Below are 24,017 nucleotides of genomic sequence, written 5' to 3'. Positions count from 1 at the left end.
CTGTGTTTGATTCAGTACATAAGCCATATCTCAGCAAAATAAAAAGATACAAAGTTCTTATTTTACATTCTAGCTTGTCAATATTAGTAAGTTAAGTTCCTAATTTGTATGAAATTGTAAACTAGTATTTTGACATCACAAACAGTGATGCATTCAACACATCATGACTCACTAAAATCTGTATTTTGATGTGTTCTTTTAATATTTACTTTTAAATTAAGAAATTAACTAATATATATTAATGTTTGAATTATAATCTACAATTTGATCCCAAATTTATATCTATCTGTATGTGGAAAATAATAGGAAACCCAAAATGAAAACCATATAAGAAAATTAGATTACATTTCATAATTCCCACAATACAACATCTATAAGTTTTCAAATGAATTCTAAACGCAAATTATTCATATTGGCAAACTGCAATGTTAAATAAGAACTCCCCATCTTTTCTATTTGCTGAGATATCATTCTATTTAGTGAATCCACTATAGTAAATTTGGCAATTTTTTGCCAATACTTGCTTACATACATCCACTGCACATTATTACATATTTATAACTAACAGAATGATCACATTTTCCTACGTGTGGTTTTCTTAGCCTTTGGAAAGTTTTAGTAGCTGAATAACTGTTTTCTGCTTTTGATGTTTGAATAGAAGGGTAAAACAAAATGGTGATTTGATACCATATTTTATTTTTAGTCTAAATACAGCTCACTAAGTAAGTTTAATAAATTAAGTAAAATCTGTGGTATTCATATAGAAGTTTATAATTTTCTGTTATTTCAAAATGCATATATAAAACCTAAAGAGATTATTTTGCTTACATCCTCTACATTTGAAATTAGACAAGACTTAGCAGTTTATGGCAAAGTAGTACAAACTTACTACTAACAACCATAAGTGGCAGAGATCATTGTTTTGTATATTTCTTTAACTACTGTTCTATGTTTTATGAACAACTGAAATTTAAGAATTTATTTATAATAATAATAATATATATTTTAGTATATTATAATCAAAATGTGATTGTATTTTACAAAATACTTGTACAGTAGTAGTACGAAGCTAAGACAGTTGCATTTTGTAAAGGCCAGTTTTATGCTATTGGATACAGTAATATGAAGTGCACATGCACCTTATGAGTGAAACTTCTGTAGTACTATTGTTAGTCAAATATGGCTGAGAGATCAATAAAAAAATAATAAACCAAAACAGATGTATAATATTACAAGATTTAAGCTACTTATAATAAACATTTGTAATTTCCTGTACAGTCATTCTAGAACGAAAAAAGCACAATTTAAATTTATTTATAAGTTTTTTTTAAGGTGGTTACAGAGTTGGTCAAATCAATCAACCCTGTGTAGAGCTAAGGTAGAGGAAATAACATAAAATATAAAATTTTACTTATACAAAAGAAACAAACATTTGACAGATATTTATGAGGTTACAAAGATTATGCAAATGAAACTTTACAATTTTCAGGTAAAATACTTTTAATCTTAAAATCAAAATAGCTTTACATGCTGGATAGTCAACATTCCAAATGAAAATAATTAAAGATCTTTATACTTAATTAAAAAACATGATATTTTGTGTATGGAAGCCTTGTAATGTTTACTGATCATTTATAAAAAGTTTGGGAGGATATTCATACATTATCAAAAATTATAGTATGAATTTTCTCATGGATAATTTGGTGGTTACAGATTTGGTGGATTCCACCTAGTCTATAGTAAAAAAAATTAATTATAAATTTAGATGATTGTAATAAGATGCTTTAGGCTAGTTCAGAACTCAATTTAAATCAAACTTCAGTACCATTATGACTGAAAATGCGAGTAAAAAATGTTCCAATTGAATCACTGCAAAAGTGAGCTGATTCATCATCACTCTTATGAAATTACAGCTTAGTCTGAAATAACTCCCCACTCTCTTAGGTCTAATAATAAAATAATGCTGACAATAACAAAATGTAAACTAAAAATATTTCCAACAACTTAATAGCCTGTTCTTTCTTGTATCTTGTGTTAAGTAGAACTAAATATCTGGTATTACTTTAATAATAATTTCATGGAAAACAAACATCCTTCATAAACAACAACACAGGAGGAAATACAATCATTTTTGTAAACTGTGAATACCAAACAACAGCAATAAAAAATAAAGCTACCAAATCTGCAAAAAAAACTACATATATTTAAGTTAGAATGTGATGCAAACATGTGATACTCACTGTCTATGTATGCAGTATAAGTATGGTATATTATATGGAATGTAATCTGTGTTACAGACTAATATAATACACACACACACACTCACACAGACCATTCACCAAATATGATAAAGCAACTCTGGATATATACAGTTGCCAATACAGTGAGTAACAAAATCTGTATGTATAAACAGAATTGCAATGCTATATTAAAACCAAATTTTACTATACAGTTTAGAAATAATGACAAAACCAGTTCTGTACATGAGCTAAAAATCAGAATCACAGATGTTTCACCTGAATATTGTTTGCAGTAGGATTCCAAAAATCCATATATTTGTTCAACTTATAAAAACTGGAAGACAAATGATCCCTCAGAAATAGTAACAACACACTAGAAAAAACATGTGAAAACTTAGAAACTCTCAAGAGTAGTGGTTATTTTTTTTTATCCCTAAACCTGTTTAAAATACAAATTAGTAGTAAACCTATAAGCTGATCTCAAAACCTGTTTTATGTGCAAGTTAGTTGTGAATCTTTAAATTGATCTCATAATATATATACTTTAAAAACATGATACACTGAACTTTTAAAATGATCCAATAACCTGTTCACAGATGAGTAAGTTTTCAACCAATACATATTTGCTATGAACTTCTATAATGATCTTATAACATGTTTAATACACAAGTTAGCTAATGCCTTCTACAGATCTCATATTGTGTGTAAATCCCAGGATAGCTGTGAACCTTTGAACTGATCTTACAACCTACACTGCATATACAAATTGTGAACATATAAACTGAACATACAATGTATACTTCACATACAAATTAGCTGTGAACCTACAAATCAATCTCACAGTTTATGGTTAAATAAAAGATTGCCATGAACCTATCAACTGATATCACAGCTTGTTTCAAACACAAGTTGGCTTTGAACATTATAAACTGAAGTCATGGCTTATACCTCAATTGCAAGTTAGCTGTAGAGGTGTATAAAATTGATCTGACAACTATGCTTCAATCAAAAACTAGTTGAGAAGCTAAAAACTGATTTTATAATTTGAGTTTTAAAGACAAGTTAGCTGTGAGCTAATAAACTATTCTCAATGTACTTGAAATGTAAGCTAGCTATAAACCTATAAGCTGATCTCAGTGTACTTTGAACACAAGCTCACTGAAAATCTGTAAAACTGCTTAGTGTCATTTGAGCACAGATTTGCTGTGAAACAATAAAATGACATCATAACCTGTGTTTCAAAACAAGTGTTAGCCATGCACCTATAAACTGATCTCTTAACCTATACTTCCAGTAGTCGTTATCTATGAATGTATAAAATAATCTCAACCTGTACTTCTCACAGATGTTAACAATAAATATATAAAATGATCTCTTAAATTATACTTCCAGCATGTTAGCTACCAATGAATAAAATTATCTAACCTATACTTCCAGCAAAAGTTTGCTGGGAACCTATAAACTGATCTCTCAGCCTATACTTGACAGACAAGTCAACTGAGAAATTCGAAACATTCCTTATACTTACCTTCTCCCAGAAAACAAAAACTAATAAGTCTGGTCATTTTATTATTTACAGCACTGGTTTGCCTTCTAAAAAAATATTTATTTTAACCACCACATCAATGACATCCCTCCATGTTTACTCTGTTACATCAAGACATAACACATTTTTTAACTTGATTTATAACATTAACAGTAAAGGCTCACTCCCTTCAAACACTCTTCTTTGCACTATGGCTGTGTATTCTTTTTAAACAAACATTCTATGCATAGAAGACCTGAGAACTCTTGAATCTGCCCTATCAAAATTTGACAAAGCCAATACATACAGAAAATTTATCTTTGGTTTATAGACATGCAAGTTCTTTATATAATTCAAATTTACTTTGGATTTCTCTGCTAATTAAACCAATGTTTTAGATATCACTCTTACACTGAAGAATAGTTGTCCACATGATTAGTATTGATAATTACTGAAAGACCATAATTCCTGCACTATATAAAGGCTGATACCTTCCCTATTATAAGCAAAGTATTACATTAAACCAAGCCCTCAGATTCTTGAAAATCTGCTTTGATAGTAAAGTAATGAACTAAAACTTTAAAAAAATGACAAAAAAAGAGGTTATAACCACAAAAACACATTAACAAACAAACTGACAAAATTAATATATCATATAACAGTGACCTGGAACAGATACAAACTCCTCCTGTATTTCACCGACTACTACCTATCTCCCAAAATTCTGAGACATATGCTGGATCATGAAGAAATACAGGGTGTTCAGAAAGTCACTGTGCAGTTTTGTAATCATATTCTATTCAGTCTATTTCAAGCCAGCAACTGATAGCAGTGTTTAGAAACAAAATAAGAAGGATCCAGGCCTGTATTGATGCCAACGAGGGTCACTTTCAACATTGTTTATAATTGTCATTCATATTTGCCTCCTGTATTCTATATTGAAACATGTCTGTTAATAAATATATAAGTGCACAGTGACTTTCCAAACACCCTGTATTTGTACTTGCTTCAGCTCAATTACAGACTATAATGAATTTTTTTTCTCAACACTTATGTTGTTTTACCTCAGAAAAACAAAACTGTCAAATCATATCTAGTTCATGTTAAGAGAAATGTAAGAAAAGGTTTTAATAACCACAATTTTCCATCACCATGAGCAAAGAACTTCCTGTGGTTAAGCACCTAAACATGTCTCACCACTCCATTCACAACTTTAAACTTACAGGCATAGACAATGGTTTCACATCAAAATAAGACAAAGTAAGTAGCTTTCTAAATAATAATTGTGAATAATGTAATGCCAAATGATAACCCTATATAATCTACAGTTGGTAACCATCCATTCCTTTCCTGATTACTATCAGTATCTTAATCTTGCAGAATTATTCTATGTTTTACGCAATTCTATTGCTTTATTGTTCCCCACTCCTTAAAGAACAAATAAATACTTAAATATTTACTTTTTGATTTTATTATGTTTTGGTCTCTAAAATCTGGTGTTTTTGCTATTTTCAGTAAGCTCTTTTCTCACTTTATATATTACAGAATAATTATTATCATCATTACTTATAAACTAACATTTCTTTCTGCCACCATCATCACACCTTTCATAAACTTATTATTTTGAACCTCACTGTATTCACTTTCAACATTTCCATTACCAAATGACAAACCCTTCATCAAATGTTGTTATCTTTCATGATAAACATATTCTGTTCATGTGACATGCACACCTTTTCTATATTTATTATCTTCCATTCTTTAACTCTACCAATTTTACTCCTGATCACAAGTAGTTAACCACTTGAAAGTACTCAAATTTCTGCATCTTTTTAAACCTACTAAATACACAAAATAACTCTGAACCTATAAGCTGATCTCTTCAAGCACAATTTTAGTTTGAGCCTGTAAACTGATCTCAATGTATTTGAAAAACAAGTTCATTGTAAACATACAGTTATCTCATACATAGGTGTGAACCTGTAAACTGATCTCATGATATCTAATTCAAGCCCAAATTTGCTGGGAACCTATAAAGTGATCTTACATCCTATGTTTTAAACAAAAATTAGATGTGAACTTAGAGACTGATTTCACAACTTATGCTTCAGCCAAAAGTTAGTCATGAAACTATAACCTGATCTAATAACATGTTTTAAGCACAAGTTAGTTATGAATGAATAAAATGATTTTATATTTATTCCATATTCACTACTGAAAACCTGGAACCATCTTATTATTTTCAAATTACTCATGGATGTAACTTTCATAACAATTTCTAACTACTTACTTGTTAAACTTCCTTAGAAAGTTATAATTTTCCCATACTAAAAATTATTACTCTATATCCAAATGTTTTCTTAATGGACAACAAAAGTCTTCTGTTCCCCTGTATTGGAATTGAAAGATTCCAACATTCTCTCCTGCATTACATCCTCACTAACAGAAAATTGACATAACCATATGATGCATGTGACCCCCTCAACACTCTTTTACCAAACTTTCACTTTGAAGTTTGGAAGAAGACATCAGCACCAAAGAAAAGTAGCGAGAAAGAGTGAGAAGTGTAAGGGGAGGTAAGTACCTATCAGAAATACATTTTAAGTATAGGAAAATTATATCTTCCAATATGGTATTTAACTCCTTTTACAAGATTAAACAGAATCCAACACTGATAAGAAGGGATAGGTGTGAGGGAATGACAGAAGTATCCCATGAATTATCTGAAGGATACCTCTGAATATGAGAGATTCAGATCTAACAGGAACTGCACCACTTCTGAGCCAGGTGCAATTTTCACTTATTTGCAGGATGTGTAAGATATAAGGGCAAAACTGAAAAGAACACATCTGAGTGGAAGAGAATGTGGTAGAAAAGTGATCCTAACCAAAGAAAGATATTGTATCTCAATCTCACAAAGAAAAAGGTGGGTAAACAAGAATACGTGCCTGGGTGAAAAATTGTTAGGGTGCAGTGAACCATACTTGGTAAGTCAACTACATCCAAAACCTCCTTGCAAAGTACCAACATCAGTGTGAGGGTAGGATGAAGATTATTATGTCTTTACCTCAAACCCAAGAAGCAGGGCTTTAGAACCACTCTGATTCTCAGGTATGTATGACACAAGGATTAGCTTAGACCTATCAATCTGGAAAGCTGACATGTAGTAACAACAGAATGTCTATTGCATGGAATCAACTTCCCCAACTGTGGCACTGGACAATCATAATTGCTATAACATCCTTGTAAGAAGAAAATGAAAGATAGTCAAGGACAGAACTGTAATAATTCCATATATCACTACTGTGACCCACAACACAGATGAAGGAAATCATGGGTGAATGATAGACAGCCTGAGCCCATTGGAGGACTTGTGCTAATTGGTTCATTCTAATCTGAAACCTTCTTGCAAGGTACTGACATCTATGCAAGGATACTATGAGGGCCGCATTCAAAGAGATGAACCACATTCCGATGTCTCACTTACATCGCATTTATTATCACAAATAGGATAGCATATTATGTAATCTATGTCTGCAGAACACTACCAACCCAGCAGCTTGGAACTGGAAAATGGCAAGAATTCCCATACTCTATTCAATGAGTAGTGTGACAATGCAGTGGAGAGTTCAGAGAAACATCATTATCAGAGAAAGTGCAATGGGTAACCATAGAACCTTATCTGCGAAGCAGACCACACCAAATTATTTAATCAAAGCATGGTAGGGACAAGCAACAATCCCCTTCTCCTTAACCCATGCAGTCTATGGGTGGTACGGTCCAGGAAGGGCATATTTGTGAAGCAAAATATCACAAGCCTATTTACTGTAAAGCAATCTAGTGAAACATCCTATCTCTACAATGACAATGTGAAGCCATGAAAGATAAAGCACAAGTCAACATGGCTGGGCAGGGCAGAGTTAGAGTTAAAGATTACATGTTCAGGCATTACTCATTACAGAATGGGATCTATGCAATTAGAACTAAATAAAAGCCCTAGAAAGAATGAAAGTATCCATAAAACATACTAGTTAGAGTCACATCAAATTCTTCCTTCCCAACCTGAGAAGCCTCCTAGGTCTAATTTGATCTTTTTGAACTGTGGGTGATTCATATGCCATATTGCAGAATTTCCTCCACTGGACAACAAAGACAAGAAGGAAGGTGTCGGTTCAAAAAGATCAAATTAGACCTAGGAGGCTTCTCAGGTTGGGAATGGGAAGGAATGGCAAACTCTGGAAGTTAAAAAGGATGATCAGAGTCTTTGTCAGCCTGCACAGGTTCAACCAGCTCAGGAGGAATCTGGGTGATGTCTGGGAACAATGGTTGTCCCACATAATGTCTAATCTCTCAATGTATAAAAACAGATAAATCCACCATCATGTTTTCCACACCTGAGGCCTGAGGAAAAAATGCTAGCTGATGGTGTAATAACATTAACTTCATAATTCACTGCATAGAAAAGATTTATCAAAATTAAATGCAGAAATAAAGCAATTAGAATCAACTGATAAATATTAATGTAGAAATTAGGCTGAATGAAAGTAAATTAAGTTGAAAAATAAGCACTTCATGATGAAAACAAATTCAAACAAGAAGCTTCAAGAACGCAAAGGAGCATGTCTGAACTTAAATGCTGTCAAAACATGGATTTGATACTTCAGTAGAGAAGTAGAGGGAGTCACATGTCATGTAAGCATAACACGATGATTTGCACAAGAGACATGTTGGAATCTTCCAATTCCAACATGGAGAGCAGAAGACTTGTGGTATGCATAAAGTAAATGTTTACATATAGAGGGTAGCACTGAACAGGAATAGCTAATCTTATGGCATAAATTAAATCAAATGTTCTTGTTTGATAACTTTTATTTTCAAGGTTAATTACCAATTGGTATATATAAGCAACATGTATCCTCAGGAATACTACAATAATGTGTTTTCTGAGCAACAATATTACAAACTATAAAAGCACCTACCTGTGGCTAGATAACAAAGTTTAAAGAAGTCATTTTTTCATTCAGACTGTATTCTTCAACATCTAAGGCACTTTGAATATATCTATGTCTGTTTTTATAATATTCAAGGCACCTCGGAGATGTATGTTTTCTACCATTGGAACATACAAGGCACCTTGGAGATGTCTTTTTTTCTATTATTTCGATATTCAAGGCACCTCGAAGATGCTTGTTCTTGTTATTGTAACAATCAACATACCCCAAAAATATCTGTTTCTGTTACTATAACACTTAAGGTACCTTAGAGATGTCAGTTTTCCTTAGCAAACAAGGAACCTCAGAGATATTTGCCTAATACTGCAACATTCAAGGGTATGTTTTATGCCTTTGGTATTTTTTTAACTTGGATCCTGATTAACTGCTTGTTTTTTTTAATTTTTCAACTGTTCAAGAGTTGGCAGTTTGTTATTCTTTCTCTACTGAACGTACTGAAGAAATTGATATGAAAGATTTGCTATTAACTGTTTTTTTCACATGTTTCTATTTCCCTGGAACTTTGGATTTTCTGCTCAGTTTTATTTTTATTGCTGAATGTCAGGACTGTATGAAGTTTATTTTCAGTTTTCCTTTTTTTAAGTAAAGACCTCTTCTGCAAAAGTTCATTTGGTTTCCCCACACTTTTATCTTTTGCAAGATGATGCTTTTTAGAAGAGTCTTCATTTTCCTCAAGTTTACATGATAGCAGCTCTACAGTTTCAACACTACTCACACTGTTTGTGAATTTTCTAGTTTGTCCATTGGTAGCTGAAAGACTGTTCTTTTCTGAAGCATTTCCTAGCTTAAAGTTGGGATGGTATGGTTTTAATCGCACATGCCAGGCAATACTTGTAACAGCAGTCACAGTTCGAAACTGATGTATGATGTTTCTGGGTAGAAAATAAATGTCATTGTCACAAAGTTGAACACGTGCATAGCGAACTCCTTCACGACGAAGTTGATTGAGTTTGGCATCCTCTACCCATTTGACACACTAAATAAACAAAAAAAATGCATCAAGCATTGCTTATAAAAAAGAAAAATGATTAATATCTAATGTAAAGAAAATATCTGTTTATAAATAATAGATCAAACATTGATAAATAGAGAAAGGCCATGTTAACTGATTTTTACAGGTGTTTCAAACACTTACCACGGAACCATTTGTTCAAATATTTACTTGCAGTGGAACCCTATCTCACACACACACACGAAACACATATTTTATTATTATAGGTGGAATTGAAACATAACTTTTGATTACACAGTAATCATAATATTACACAAGTTTGAAGCACTTACTTTTATAAAAAATAAATATTTAAAGCAACCTCAAAGTTTACTAGTGTGAGAATTGTATCATCTTTTATAGTAAATTGTCTCTCCTTTAATTTACTTACTTCTCAACCAAGAACTAAAATATTTCACATAAAATGCCTCTATTATATCTTCTAGTTGACATGATAGAAAATTTTTATATCCTTTATACTTATTTGTTTAAGAGCAATCCAATAAAAATTCAATCCCCTCCTGTCAACACCTACTAGTGACATCCTTTCTTCTACAGTTTCCTAAGAAGTTTCCCTAATATTCAACATCATTATATTTATAACTAATAAATATCCTAGATTTCAACCAATTGATTGCCATATATTTTTAGCACTTAAAGAGCCAGAAAAACTGTAACAATTACAGAATAGTCTCAGCTTTTTTTTTGGTACTGTTAACAGATTTTTTCTTTGAAATCCCCTGAAACCAGTCTGTAGAACCCAGACTGAGAAACTCTTTATAATTACAAACTTATTGTCCAAGATACAACAAAAGTTTTAAAAAATACCAGAGATGATACCACTTAAACAGATGAACCTCACATGTAAAAAAAAAGGACAGCATAAATAAAAAAATTTTTGTCAAACTTTTCTCTGTCAGTGTTTCTTACAGTAAAAAGAATAAGAATGAAAGAGAGGGCATATTGGAGGAATTACATAATCCTGAGATGTTCAGAGCAAATAAAGGGTAAAAAAAGAATGCCAGCTATATGAACTAAGATTCTGAAACAAAAAAAAAAATTATAAAAAATGGCTACCTCGAAATAATAAAAATATTCCAAGATATTACTATTTCTCATCTTTGTATCTTCCAAAGTACATCAGTTAAGTCTTATTAATTTGATTCTTCCATTCTATTCATACAATACGTTCTATAATGAGGAAGAATAAATTACGTGCATAGTATTAAAAGATGAGCAATTTCTTGATTGTTTAAGTAGCATGGCTTTATTTCTTTTACATAAACTACTATAGACATGTATTTGACAGAAACTGTGAAGAAACTCCTATCACCTATGACAGAAGTTAACATTTTTCTTACTGGAAAGTGCACTTCCAACAGATATTTACCTTTATGCACACAATAGAAGATATTTCTCATTCATGTGCCTTTAAATTTTACACATTCCATTAGCTTTGAGCTACCCCACATCAAAGACACATTTTAACTTAAATTGTGCCAGTGCATGATGTAACCATTATGCAACAACACCCCTTCAACAACAAGAGGGTGACATCTTTTTCTCTGTGTAGTAGATTCCAAGTACCTTTATTCAAAATGAACTTCATTCTTAGACAAGGCAACAATAATGTGCACCAGTAATAGGGAGGAAGGGTGAGTAGGTGTGAAGAGAGTTAAGTATCTATCAGAAATCCTTTTTCAGGTAAGAAAAATGTTAACTTCCAAAACAACATCCTTTTCTCTTTGCACACATTAACTAGAATCCAACAATTCTTGGTAGATGGGCTGTTGCAACTGTAAAACCATATAGATGAGTTTTCTTCTGCAAAGGAAAGCCCTACAGCAAGAGGCTTACTTGAATGGTATCTATCTCTTTGCCTGAATGGAAGTATGACAGAAGGAAGACAAAGAAGTCAATGTGTTGCAAGAATGAGCAAAAAAGTACACGACCAACTAAGCATACAAATAGTCAGTTGGACAGATACATAGTGTGGTTAAAGCAAAGATCAGACTGCACATTTTCATGTGTATCCTGTTAACCATTTACTTGCTCCTAGTGTAGGAGGAGAAAACTTTGCCTCACCTAGCCAGCAAACCACTAGGAAATTGGTATACTGTATAAAAATTGTTGGCTTGTGTTACACTGGCATGGACATCCTTATAATACTTCTTACTACATTGTGCTGTCCTCCTGGACTCTCTCTGGAGAGATTACACAAGTGGTGAGACACCAGAAAGATGATGACCACAAAGGTCTTTTAATGAAGTGTAATGAGAAAACGTGAAACCTATGCTGAAAAACTGGTATGCATAAGCCAAAGAAGTGGGCAGACACTCCCTCCAGTGCTAGTTTTTCCCATGTTAGTCCATGAAAGATACAGCCTGGAATGTACAGTAAAAAACACAGACATAAACACTATCTCAGCAGTCTTATGGAAAAACCTCATTTCAACAGTGAACAGATTTGAAGCCACAGTGGCACAACTTTAACATTTTTCCATTACCACTGATTCAATGCTGATATAGGGAAGTAAGTACTTTGTGAAGCAACACTTCTCACTGGGTGAGATTTGAGAAAAAAGCCACATATGAGTAGAACTAGGTAAGGAAGTAAAAGAGGAACTTATCCATGAGACAGTGGACAGAGTGGAGAACTGCAACTAGAAGTAGGTGATATCCTGAGGGAGACAAAACTACCAAATGGCTGAGTCAATGGGAGACAAAATGTGTTAGGTATAATCCACATTCTAAGGTGTGGACAATCTTGTCTGAAGATCATCAAAAGTGAGTCATGTGACAAATTTGATGTGGTGAAACATAGCAGAGCCTGTGAACATCTCTTATCCAGAGAGGATTGTATGATCTGAAAGATGTGTCAAATTCATCAAGTATGCATAAATGATAAGAGATCGTTAAAAGAAGATGAATCCCATGGCAAGAATATACAATTGTGGGAACCCTAAAATGAAGCTGTGATGCCAAATAGTCTCTGACCACTGAAACTGGACAAAAAACAATCAGAATGAGTATGATCACAAAGGGCTGAGATCAACAGAAGAAAAATGGGACAAAATGAATGATCTTCCTTCTGACTCAGCCAAGCAATAAGACAAAATATGTAGCTAGGGAAAAAGATCAAGAAAGATATGTAAAATAAAATATGGGAATGGCAGAGAATGCATAAAGATCACAGAAAAGAAATAAAACAAGATCTTTAAGACTGAATATACAATGGAGCAAGGGATCAGCCAAATCTCATATGTGAAGATGTATGGATGACACTCCCAGATAAGAGAAATGTATGAGGTTGTGGCTAAGAGTACAAACAAATAAAGAGATAAAACCAGTCCTGATTAAGGGCACCTACAGCTACAACAGTTGGGTGAGGTACCAGGGACCAAATGAAGGGAGGTTAGCACTGAAAGGAGTGACAAAGACACTAACCTTTGATGTGTTCAACAAGGAATACTCAAACACGTGACAATGGAGTGACTTCTCTGTAAAAAGAATTGTCAGGTCGAGAGAGATGATCTACTACTAAGTTCAAAGCCATTGGTATGTGACAGGCAGGTAGATGAAACAGATGTGAGTGGGCCTGAAACAAAGTTCAAGATGCAAAAGCAAAGACCTCTGAAGCAAGTCCCATCTTGAAGAGTAATATGAGAAATGACTATTAAATTGTTCAAATGGATCATAACCAAATGATATATAAGTGTAGGTCGGAAATAGGGTCATGCTTGATGGGTAGTGAAGACTTTCAGAACACTGATGTGGAAAGTACCCTCCACATAAACCAATCCTGAGTGACTGAGCTCAACAGTGTCAAGGAGTGAAAATTACTTAGGTGGGAATGAGAATTGACTCAAAAGCTTTGACTAACTCACTCAGATGAGGAATTTTATGGTGAAATAATGTGGAAGATAAAGAAGCCTGCTCAGAAGAAGTAAGGAACCAATTATCCAGCTAATAATGGAAACAGGGTCCAAAACTGTGGATGTAGTAGCAAGCAAGTCTCCCATCACTTGGTTGAATACACAAGGAACTGAAGCAATGTTAAAGTGTAGAGCTTGAAACTGGTACACCAGATCCAAGGGAACAAATGGAGCACTGGGCAATAGTAATAAGTAGAAAGGTGCCTGACATGGGAATGTTACTGGAGCCTTACTTTCATATAAACAAAAAAATCAAAATTTTTAATTAAGCATTTTTACTAAATATATGGAGTAAGGTGGTTGACTGCTCTACATGCAAAGTGATTTTAATGTTAATATAAAAATTAAGGATTCAAAGCAAGGATAAAATGGAGATATTGAAAATGGCACACCAGGTCCCAATGAACAAAAGAAGCACTGAACAATAGGAATAAGTGGAAAGATGTCTGAGATGAGAATGTTACAGGAGAAATGGATCAGTCTCTAAGCAGGTAACAGGGACTCCAAGAATTGAGAATCCAACAATGGAAAAGGAATTGCTATACGCTATAGCAGAAGAGTTCAGAAGGATGAGGAATTTCAGTATACAAACAAAACTGATCCAAAAATGCATCAGGATCTACTTATTTGTCTGGAAAAGAAGGAAAAACCAAATAATCCTCAGCATGGAAAGCACATAATAAGGAACAACAAAACAATCAAAGTGAAAGAGAGCTAATCATTGGTTGATTATTTGGAATTTAACACAAAGCACTGGTTTCTAGTGGTATGAGTTAGCAGACACATTGCTGTGCCACTGAGAGGGTTTGTGAAAGAGAAAGCAAAGATATTTGGAGGGAGAATATTATCACTTATAAGTGAAGAGAAGCTTGGTACAAGCCTTGTGGGTTTGGAGAGCTGATCACAAACATTATCTTTGTGTTCAGGTTTAGGAAAAGAGGAATTTACTTCAGATGCAAGAACTGAGAGATAAAGTAATGAAGACACCAACAAACCCATGACAGTTAACAATTACCATAATGTCCTCCACAGTCAATTAGTCACTAGTGATCACAGATAAGTAGGGCCAGTGATAGTTACATCAGAGCATCAGGAGGAGGTAGTAGTCATCATCACTTGAGGATTCAGTGCTATTAAAAGGATTCTTCATATCAGTCTTTTCTTCTGTGTGCAGTAATTGATAAGTGATATACACTGAAATCAAATCAACTAAAAGGAATGATGGCTAACACATGAATAGAGGAAGCACAAATCTCACTACACCGAACAGTTAAACTTTGTTAAATATGTACTGTGTTGAAGAAAATAATGAAGTTAATTTTCAGTGCAAATGCTTATGTGGATCTACTGCACATGGAGAATGTATTGCTCTCCTACTGGAGGGCTATTGTTGCGTGATGATTACCTCATGCACTAAACAGAAAATTCAAAGCTAGTGACTGTTTTACAATTTCATATAGAGTTTATTCTTAGTGATTTATTTTCCTTCCCTGTCCTTAATCATTATCATAATTTATTGTACTGCATATTAATGAGCATCCCTTGCCAATATTGTGGTACTGCTGGCAGATATACTTTAGCCTTCAGCAAAATGTTGTTACACTATCTAAGTAAATAACCCTCGTGAACCGAGGAGATGGGTTATATTAAAAAATTTTATACCTTTAAAATAAGCATCTTAAAACTAAAACATATATGTAATTCATCTGTCTTTCTAACTAACATATTTCTAGGTGAGAAACAATGCAAAGTGCTTAGCAAAAACTAAATTGGACATAATACTTAGATCAGTTTAACAAGTTCTCTACTGGAGTTATTCATACAAACTTTTAAATAACTACTGGAAAATTATATGTTAAGTTGTGCACTCTTTCTATGGTTATAAACATCTAGCTCAAATAAGTATGACTGGATGAGAAAATGCAACTCAGTGTGTAGAAAGAGGGCACTGTCTTGGCTTCTATCAAAAGACCCAAGAAGTTTATTTCTCCATTTTCCAAATGTGCCCTATGAAAGAAGAATATGATGTTTCTCCTACGCAAGTATTTTAGTTAGACAGATAATTAAATTCTAGTTAGGTTTAAGCTTTATATTTTACTTAATTACATGTTACTTATGTTTTAAAATGCATCTTAAAATTGTTTAATAATGTTTTAAAATATAAGTCAAATTTCCTCAGTTTATCAAGCTTAATTTACTAGGCAAATGCCCCATCATTCTGATAAAGGCTAAATTGTCACTACCAAGAAAACCCTAAGAATGCCAATTGATATGTGTTGCAATATGAAACAATGCTGAAGGACAGGAAAAGAAAACATCAAAAATAAACTATACATGAAAAAGTAAAACTTACAAATGATAATATCAACTAAGAATATTTTCAAGATAATTTGATGAAAAGTTAAAGTATGCACAATTGTTTTTGAGTTTTAAACATTTCACAGCACAATACAGAGCAAGTGCAAATAACTATAATTAAAAAATAAATCTTTAAAATAATTAAAATGCTCATTCTTTGTGTACAAAATACTTGCAATTTTTAACAAAATCTTACTACTTGTTGTGAAGATATGTGAAAAAAGCTGTATGCCCATGATGAAGAAAGGTCCACCTTTTGAAAAAAACTTGGTTATAGGGTTTTTACTTTATTTCTATCAAGACTTTTTGAACCTATGTGGTTTTCTAACATCATGAATAAAGCTCAGTTATCATAAATATTGTTGTACTGTAAGTCATTTTCCATATGAGTGATGCTCATTGGATACTGCTTACAGGATTAATTAAATTTTAAATTTAACTCAATAAAAGTTTGTGTCATGTGGAAAACTGTGCAGAAAGGGGGACTCTTAACCAAATTACTAAATTACTTGCCTGCCTCTGAAGCATAAGAAAAAAATTTTAATATCTCTAATTTTATTGTAGAAGAGAAAATCCTTAAATTTTAATTAGGGTTATCAAAAACAAAGCCAACAATATATGTATCTTTTGTAGTTAAAAATATATCTCAGGTACTCATTTTGAGTTTTTATAAATCCATACTTAGTACTAGATAATACACAATTGATATATTATTACTTGTTCCTCTTTGCTTTTACTCATAACTTCTTAATGCTAGGTGAATTTTAAATTGCTCTAGAACATTTGCCTGTAGCAAAATATGTTGTAATTATTAGAGTTTATGCAGGTATAGCATAAAAAATGCATTCTTTTCTACATCATATTCTAATAACAAATATAAAAAATGTAATCATCTGCCTTCAGTGTGGTGATTGTCTCTACAAGACTTCTAAACAGAAAATTATGTATGCACAGATCCAATGTCTGAAGGTCCTTTGTTGCTTTATTCAGTTGCTTTTCTAATAAACAATAAGAAAAAAAGCAAACAAACCAGAAAAACCCTGTTGTTATAAATACAATAAAATTCAAGCAATTTTAAACATTTTCTTGCTATAACTTTTATTAAAGAATGACGCAGAATTTCAATAGATTAAATTCGTTTCCATAAAATTTTTTTACTGTGACCAGCTACTCATACTTGGTTAGGCTAGTAAGAAACATTTATAGGTTAGCTGACATTGCTAGACATTAATATCACTGAATAATCCTAAACATAATTCTCAAGTTGCAGAAGGAATCTAGCTGTGCTCCAAGAAGATCAACTGTGGCTACAAAACTATCACAGAACTGACCTTGGATTTTGAGAAGATTCACATTGAATGTTAAACCAATTGCAAGCTTTGCACTAAATTGGTGAAAATGAGATGCTGTACAAAATAAATAATCTTAAGTAGCAACCTACATTTGACCCCATTGCTAAAGCTTATGAGATACCTTTGTTTTAATACTCAAAATAGTTTTAAAATTTCCTTACTTGTGAAACTGGAGGCTCATGAAGATCCAAGTGTAGCTTTTTCACTAATTCTGAAAAATCACCAGCATGAAAAGCAACAACATCTTTGGTGATTCTGTTACTGCTGTACCTAAACAGAGTTAGATGTTTAATAATAAATTGTCATTATCTCTCATTTTATAACAGAAGTAATCTTATACAGTAAAACACGGCCTTGTTACTTCTATAACTATACAAAGAGAGTAGAGATTTTACAACAACATCAATTTCAGGAAGAAAGCAAATTATATGTAGAAACCTGTTATGCCTTTGTTTTTACACAGTGTGCTTTTAAATATATTTTAATCACAAAGAACCTTGCTTTAATTACATTTCAGTTCTAAGTATTAAAGTTCGAAACATATTACTCAACCAAAACTTTTCATTAATTTAGTTTTAAGTAGAACAATTTGTAAGCATTACATAAGTGAAACATACTGCCTTGACTACTTTTATAGCAAAACATTTAGATTATATCATATCACCAAAAAATACTCTTTTAAGTATTTTTATTTCTAAGGAGACATTTTGCCCATATCACATAATTAAAAAAATACTTTGACTTCTTTAGCATTAAAGAGGAACTTTTAAAACAGGTTAAATAATTAAATTTAACATATTTCTTACTTGAAAATATATATACATGAGATACCACTTCACAGACAAAGCTATCTTAACTGTGCACCTGCTTTGATATCTTGCATGCCACTAACTTTTATGCAACTCCCATCTAAACTCGTGAGATTTCTCATTAATTGCATTTCTAGATAATGACTTTATAAAGCAGTAAAAGCTTCACATATATATAAATAAATAAAAGGGCACACTAGCTCATTCTATGCTTTTGCACTCATGATCTTCATTCTTTAATGAGGCAAGGAATTCTAAATTGCACTAGAAGTGAGGAGGAAAGAAGCAAGTGTGTGTGAAAGGGTATCCATCAGAAATACATTTTCACATAAGTAAAACGTTAACTTTAATTATGTAACACGGGTTGGGGATGTTTTTCTGCTAAGGCAACATGGAATAATGAACTGGTGCAAGTACCATCAGATACTGATCCGTCATGGTACACCCAGTGGTTTTTGTATTATTGGTAAAGGATTCTACTATCAAGAAGATAATGACCTCAAACACTCATCCAACAGATGCAGAAATTATTTAACTATGAAGGAAGCTGCTGGGGTCACTTAAATGATGCATTGTCCCCCACAGAGCCATAATCTCAAACCAATTGAGCAGATTTGGGATTTGATGGATAAAAAGCTTGAAAAATCAAAAACTACTTCCAAAGAAACTTTATGTGAGTGTATTAGATGCATTTGGAGTAAACTATCAAAAACAATTTGATAAAATATGTTTCAGCAATGTCTGAAAGACAGTCTGTACTTATTAAACAAAAGATGAACACACAAAATATTAACTGTTTGCTGAACTCAAACATTTCTACTGAGTGTCTGTTGTATTAAAAATGAAGATCAATAAAATGTTGATGTTTCACCTATGATTTACCTTCCACTGTTCTTTGAAAGAGGTCTGAAATCTAATTTTTTACTTTGTCCTATACTTTTGCACAGTACTGTATACATGGAATGCCTAAGAAAGGAAGTGTAAGGTAGAAATATCCTCTAAAAGTATTGATAAGGTAAGAAGAAGCTGGAAAACATGGTAAAGGATAAAAAGGATAGGATTAACAGACTGCACCTCATACAGGTGATAGGGATTCTACGTGTATAGAATCAAAAAATACATAAATTGTCTGATGGTAAGCTAAGATTAAATCAATCAAAGTCTTTGTAGGGCAAGGCATACAAGTGCTCCCTCTTAAAAGAGAGAGGGACAAAAATGCTCATCACAAAACATATCTGAAGATAGCAGGGAAAATTAAACTGTGAAATGTATAAAAGAAACCCTTGCAGATTCCACAGGAGAGACCTAGAAAGATAAGCCAGAATCAGGTGAAGGACATTTAAGATGACCTAGATTTTGTCAGTGGTAGGAGGAAGGAGAGCAGCAGTATCGGAAGAAAGTTGGGTGTAACCTCACTAAATTAATTGTAAAAAGTATAAATTATAAAGAATTCCAAAAATGAAATAGTCGATATAATGTAAACTTAAGTAAGTGCATGGTGAAATAAACATATACATTACAGATTATTGTTGAAGAAAACAAAATATTGAACATACTTACCGATTTATTTATAAGGTGAACTAGAGGTAAACCAAAAATAACAAAGGCATCTGTTACTCCTAATCAAACTCTATCACTAAGCTCTAATTTAAAACCACTAGCCTAACAATAAGTATGTACAATATCAGGAGACAAAGTTAGTTTGGACTCTGGCTCCAACTACATGTGTGAAAGGAAGTAACTGTTGGAAATACTTTTCAGTGTAGGAAAATTATAACTTTTGATAAGAAAATTTAATTGGATAAACTGCATTTGTTGTGTATGGTCTGATAAATCATAAATTATCAATAATTTTAGAATCATGTGAAGTAAGGTACCTTGTCAGATATTATACCTAAATAAATGGTTTATGTACATATTTTCTAAAAATTAATTATAATGTAGTAACAATATATGTGTGAATATTGACTATTCTACTTCTAGTATTTCTCAAAAACATTTTTAAAGTAAATTTCATTATCTCCTTTAAGATTAACATTTTGACTTTTGTATATTTATAAGTTATGTATATTTAAATCCTTCAAGATTGAAAAATGCAAAAAACTGATTCTCAAAATCATATTCCTACTTGGTCAACTGTACGACCCTGCAAAATATTAATTGCGATGGTAAAGGCAGTGATTTTTATTTTATTATGAAGTTTGGGGTCTTCTCTTTGGATTGCTTTCCTGGTTTTGGCTTTGTTAACCCTACTAAGCTGAATGAGCATGTTTTAATTTGGGCATTTTTAAAATTGAAATATATTGCAGACAGAACACATGTTGTGATTGTACAAAATTTGATGATTTTGCATCAGTGTATTTCCTTTGATTTGATCTCTTGCTTCTGAGAAGCCAGTTCAAGAACCAGAAATAACACAAGAAAGACACAACTGCAAAAAGATAAAGATCTATAGGATAACAAAGAAGAGAAGATCCTGCTCTTGTACTCTTGATAAAAGAGCTTCAAAATGGTGAAAGAAATGATATACTTTGGTGTGACAAAGGGTCTGAAGACAGACACCACTGAGAAACGAAGTCTTGCTGGAGGTGTTGCATGTAAGTGTGCTCAACAAAGTGTGCTTTGTTCAAGAAAGCCATCATTTCCAAAGCAGAAAAGAGGCCTTTGTTAACAGGTGAGGAAAGCATGAAAAAATATTTACAAGACTCCAAGGCTTGCAACAGCACTGGGGAAGACTGAAGTGTTCTTTTGTCTAAATCCCTACATATATACTTAATATTATATTGATAATGGATGGGATTTGAAAACTAGGTGATCGAAATGGTCAGAATAAGCCAACTATTCATGTATGAAAATAAAGCCAATGTTGAATAAATGGAAAAGACCAGCAAACACCTTGACTACCTGGCAAAAAGTGTAGATTGGAATCTGTAAACCCAACTGTCTGATAGATGAAGATATGACTGGAGACAATCCTCCCAAACAGTTTAGAGATTCATCCACAACAGAAAAGCTATCGAGTGGCTTGAGAAGATAAACTGTGATTAGTTACACTTTTAAATTCTGACTAAGCTCAAAATCAACAAATCAAAGCACTTGAGATCACCTAAGACATACATGAGTGAGAGAAAACAGGAGGGCAAAAATCACATGCTGATTTTCTCAAAAAAAGAACGACTAGCAGAATTTACAGGTGCTAAAATCCTAAACAGTTACTATTGGCATGCTTTTCCTGAAAAAGAAATTACTTCAGGTGAAATTCCTGTAAAGACAAACCAACAATAGAAAGAAGTTCTAGGAGACCAGTTAAAATGTTTAGAGATGAGGGTGACGATGACTATTATTAACACAACACGTAAATACGCTAAAAGAACACAACAGCATAGGAACATTGCAAGGTATATGTTTAATACTAACTAAAGAAAAGTAGAAATTACTTCAGGTGAAATTCCTGTAAAGACAAACCAACAATAGAAAGAAGTTCTAGGAGACCAGTTAAAATGTTTAGAGATGAGGGTGATGATGACTATTATTAACACAACACGTAAATACGCTAAAAGAACACAACAGCATAGGAACATTGCAAGGTATATGTTTAATACTAACTAAAGAAAAGTAGAGCATGAGAAGCAAAACAAAAGCTAAAAACTGCATTAAAAAGTCTCAAAATAAGTCAAGTCACAGCATATAGAGCAGAAAAACTGATGACAAGTTGATCCTCTCACTATGGGTCTTTCTATGGTCAGGGGTTAAATGTCATGTAATTACATTTATTAATTTACATTCAAAATTTTATTGATCTATTATTTTATGAATGTATGCCAAAAAGTTTGGTATCACAGAGTTGATTATAATTCAAATTTTAGTACTATACATCAGGTAATTTCTTAGTTAAAAGTAGCTATTAAACAAAATTCCTACATATCAATTTATGTTTGTCACGTGAGATCTTGAAAACAGTTTTGGTTCAAATTAGATGCTTGTCATGTCCAAATACAAAGTCTATAGTTTCTTACAACTTAAAGACTCAATTTACTAATATTCACAAGCTAGAATATAAATGAGGACTTCCTATCATTGATATTTGCTGAGATACAAGTACATGTAACAAATCAAACACAGTGGATCCTGTCCACCTCTTTCATTTCCAGAAATTCTTGCTTACTTTTGAAGGTAGAAGGAAAGTCCCCAAGATTATTTCTTTGTCTCAGATCTCAGAGGTAAATGGTAAGTGAAAAATAATTTAGTTAGTATTCCTGATAAATTACAGTGGAATTCCACAATACTGATAGAGAAATTTATAATATTTAGTTACTTCATAATGCCTATATGAAACCTAAAAAAATTATTTTGTTTCACATCTTCATCATGAAAAGTTGATAAGGCTCAGTAAATGGCAAGCAAGCAAATTAGTAAAAATTTGTAAGTAGGAAAAAAAAAATCAGTTTTCTATATTTCTTTATTTACTGTTCTATGTTTTAAGAAAAATAACTGAAATTTATGAATGTATTTGTAATAATATATATATACATGGGTAATGTACTATAATAAAAATACGACTATTTTACAAAATACTGGTTCACTAGGATAAACCACAGACAGGCCACTTTGAAAAGTCCAATTTTAAATGTAAGGCCAGGCATGGCCAGATGGTTAAGGCACTCAACTCGTAATCTGAGGGTCATGGGTTCGAATCCCCGTCACACCAAATATGTTTGCCCTTTCAGCCGTGGGGGCATTATAATGTTACAGACAATCACACTATTTGTTGGTAAAAGAGTAGCCCAAGAGTTGGCAGTGGGTGGTGAAGACTAGCAGCCTTCCCTCTAGTCTTATTCTACAAAATTAGAAACAGCTAGAGCACACAGCCCTCGAGTAACTTTGCATGAAATTCAAAACAAACCATGCCATATAGAGTAAAACTAAATTCACATTCTTTATCACAATTAAACACAAACATATATGCTTGCTCTTTCAGCCATGGGTGCAATATAACGTGACGATCAATCCCACTATTCGTTGGTAAAAAGAGTAGACCAAGAGTTGGCTGTGGGTGGTGATGACTAGCTTCCTTCCCTCTAGTCCTGTACTGCTAAATTAGGGACGACTAGCACAGATAGCCCTCACGCAGCTTTGACAAAATAAAAAAAAAAGTGTGAATAAACATGCATCACACCATTGCAACTTGTGCAATGTTAGTTAAACACTGCTGAAAGGTTAATAAAATAAAAATAATATAGGTATATTATATGCAGATGTATAATGTTACAAGATTTAAGGTATTTAATCTGAACATTTGCAGTTTCTTATAGTCATTTTAGAATAAAAAACATAATTTATATCTACTTCCAAATTTTTATGTTGGTTACAGAATTGGTCAAATTTATCACACCCATGCAGAGACACAATGCTGAAAGTAACAGCTAAAATATAAAGTTTTTCAAAATAAAAGTGCTTTATAATTATCGGAAGGTTATTTAGATTTCCCATGTGAAATCTTACAATTTTATCATACATAAAAGTACATTTAAAATTACCTTGCCTGTCAAAAATAAAAAAAAAATACACAAGTAAATCATAACCTAAAAAATCTGAAATTTTGTGAACAAAAGTCATGTGAAGTTTACATGTACTCTGCAAAATATTTTGTTAATATCCTCATACTGCATTGGAAGTTATTGTATGAAAACTATAAAGAGCACAAATTAAATTAAGAGACCATGACAAGGAACCCCCAAATAACTGATCTAAATATCAAGAAAGTGTGAAGTAAGCTCCCCAAAGAAGTTGCAGAAT

At 32.6% G+C, this 24,017-nt stretch overlaps 1 protein-coding gene across 2 annotated transcripts in view; it reads right to left on the bottom strand.

The window, feature by feature from the left end:
- The window catches only part of LOC143250566 (uncharacterized), a 78,127-nt gene that overhangs the window by 11,209 nt on the left and 42,901 nt on the right, over nt 1-24,017 (bottom strand). For both annotated transcript variants that reach the window (XM_076501312.1, XM_076501313.1), the window contains exons 6-7: nt 17,574-17,682; nt 8,745-9,753 (exon numbers count right to left, since the gene is read on the bottom strand). In XM_076501312.1, coding sequence (XP_076357427.1) covers nt 9,241-9,753; nt 17,574-17,682 — 622 coding nt within the window. In that variant the 3' untranslated portion in view covers nt 8,745-9,240. The remainder of the gene's footprint in view (nt 1-8,744; nt 9,754-17,573; nt 17,683-24,017) is intronic.

The sequence above is a fragment of the Tachypleus tridentatus genome, chromosome 5 (assembly GCF_004210375.1).
Source record: "Tachypleus tridentatus isolate NWPU-2018 chromosome 5, ASM421037v1, whole genome shotgun sequence".
Classification (NCBI taxonomy): Eukaryota; Metazoa; Arthropoda; class Merostomata; order Xiphosura; family Limulidae; genus Tachypleus; species Tachypleus tridentatus.
Note: the sequence above shows the minus strand (reverse complement) of the source record. Positions and strands in the feature narration are given on the sequence as shown.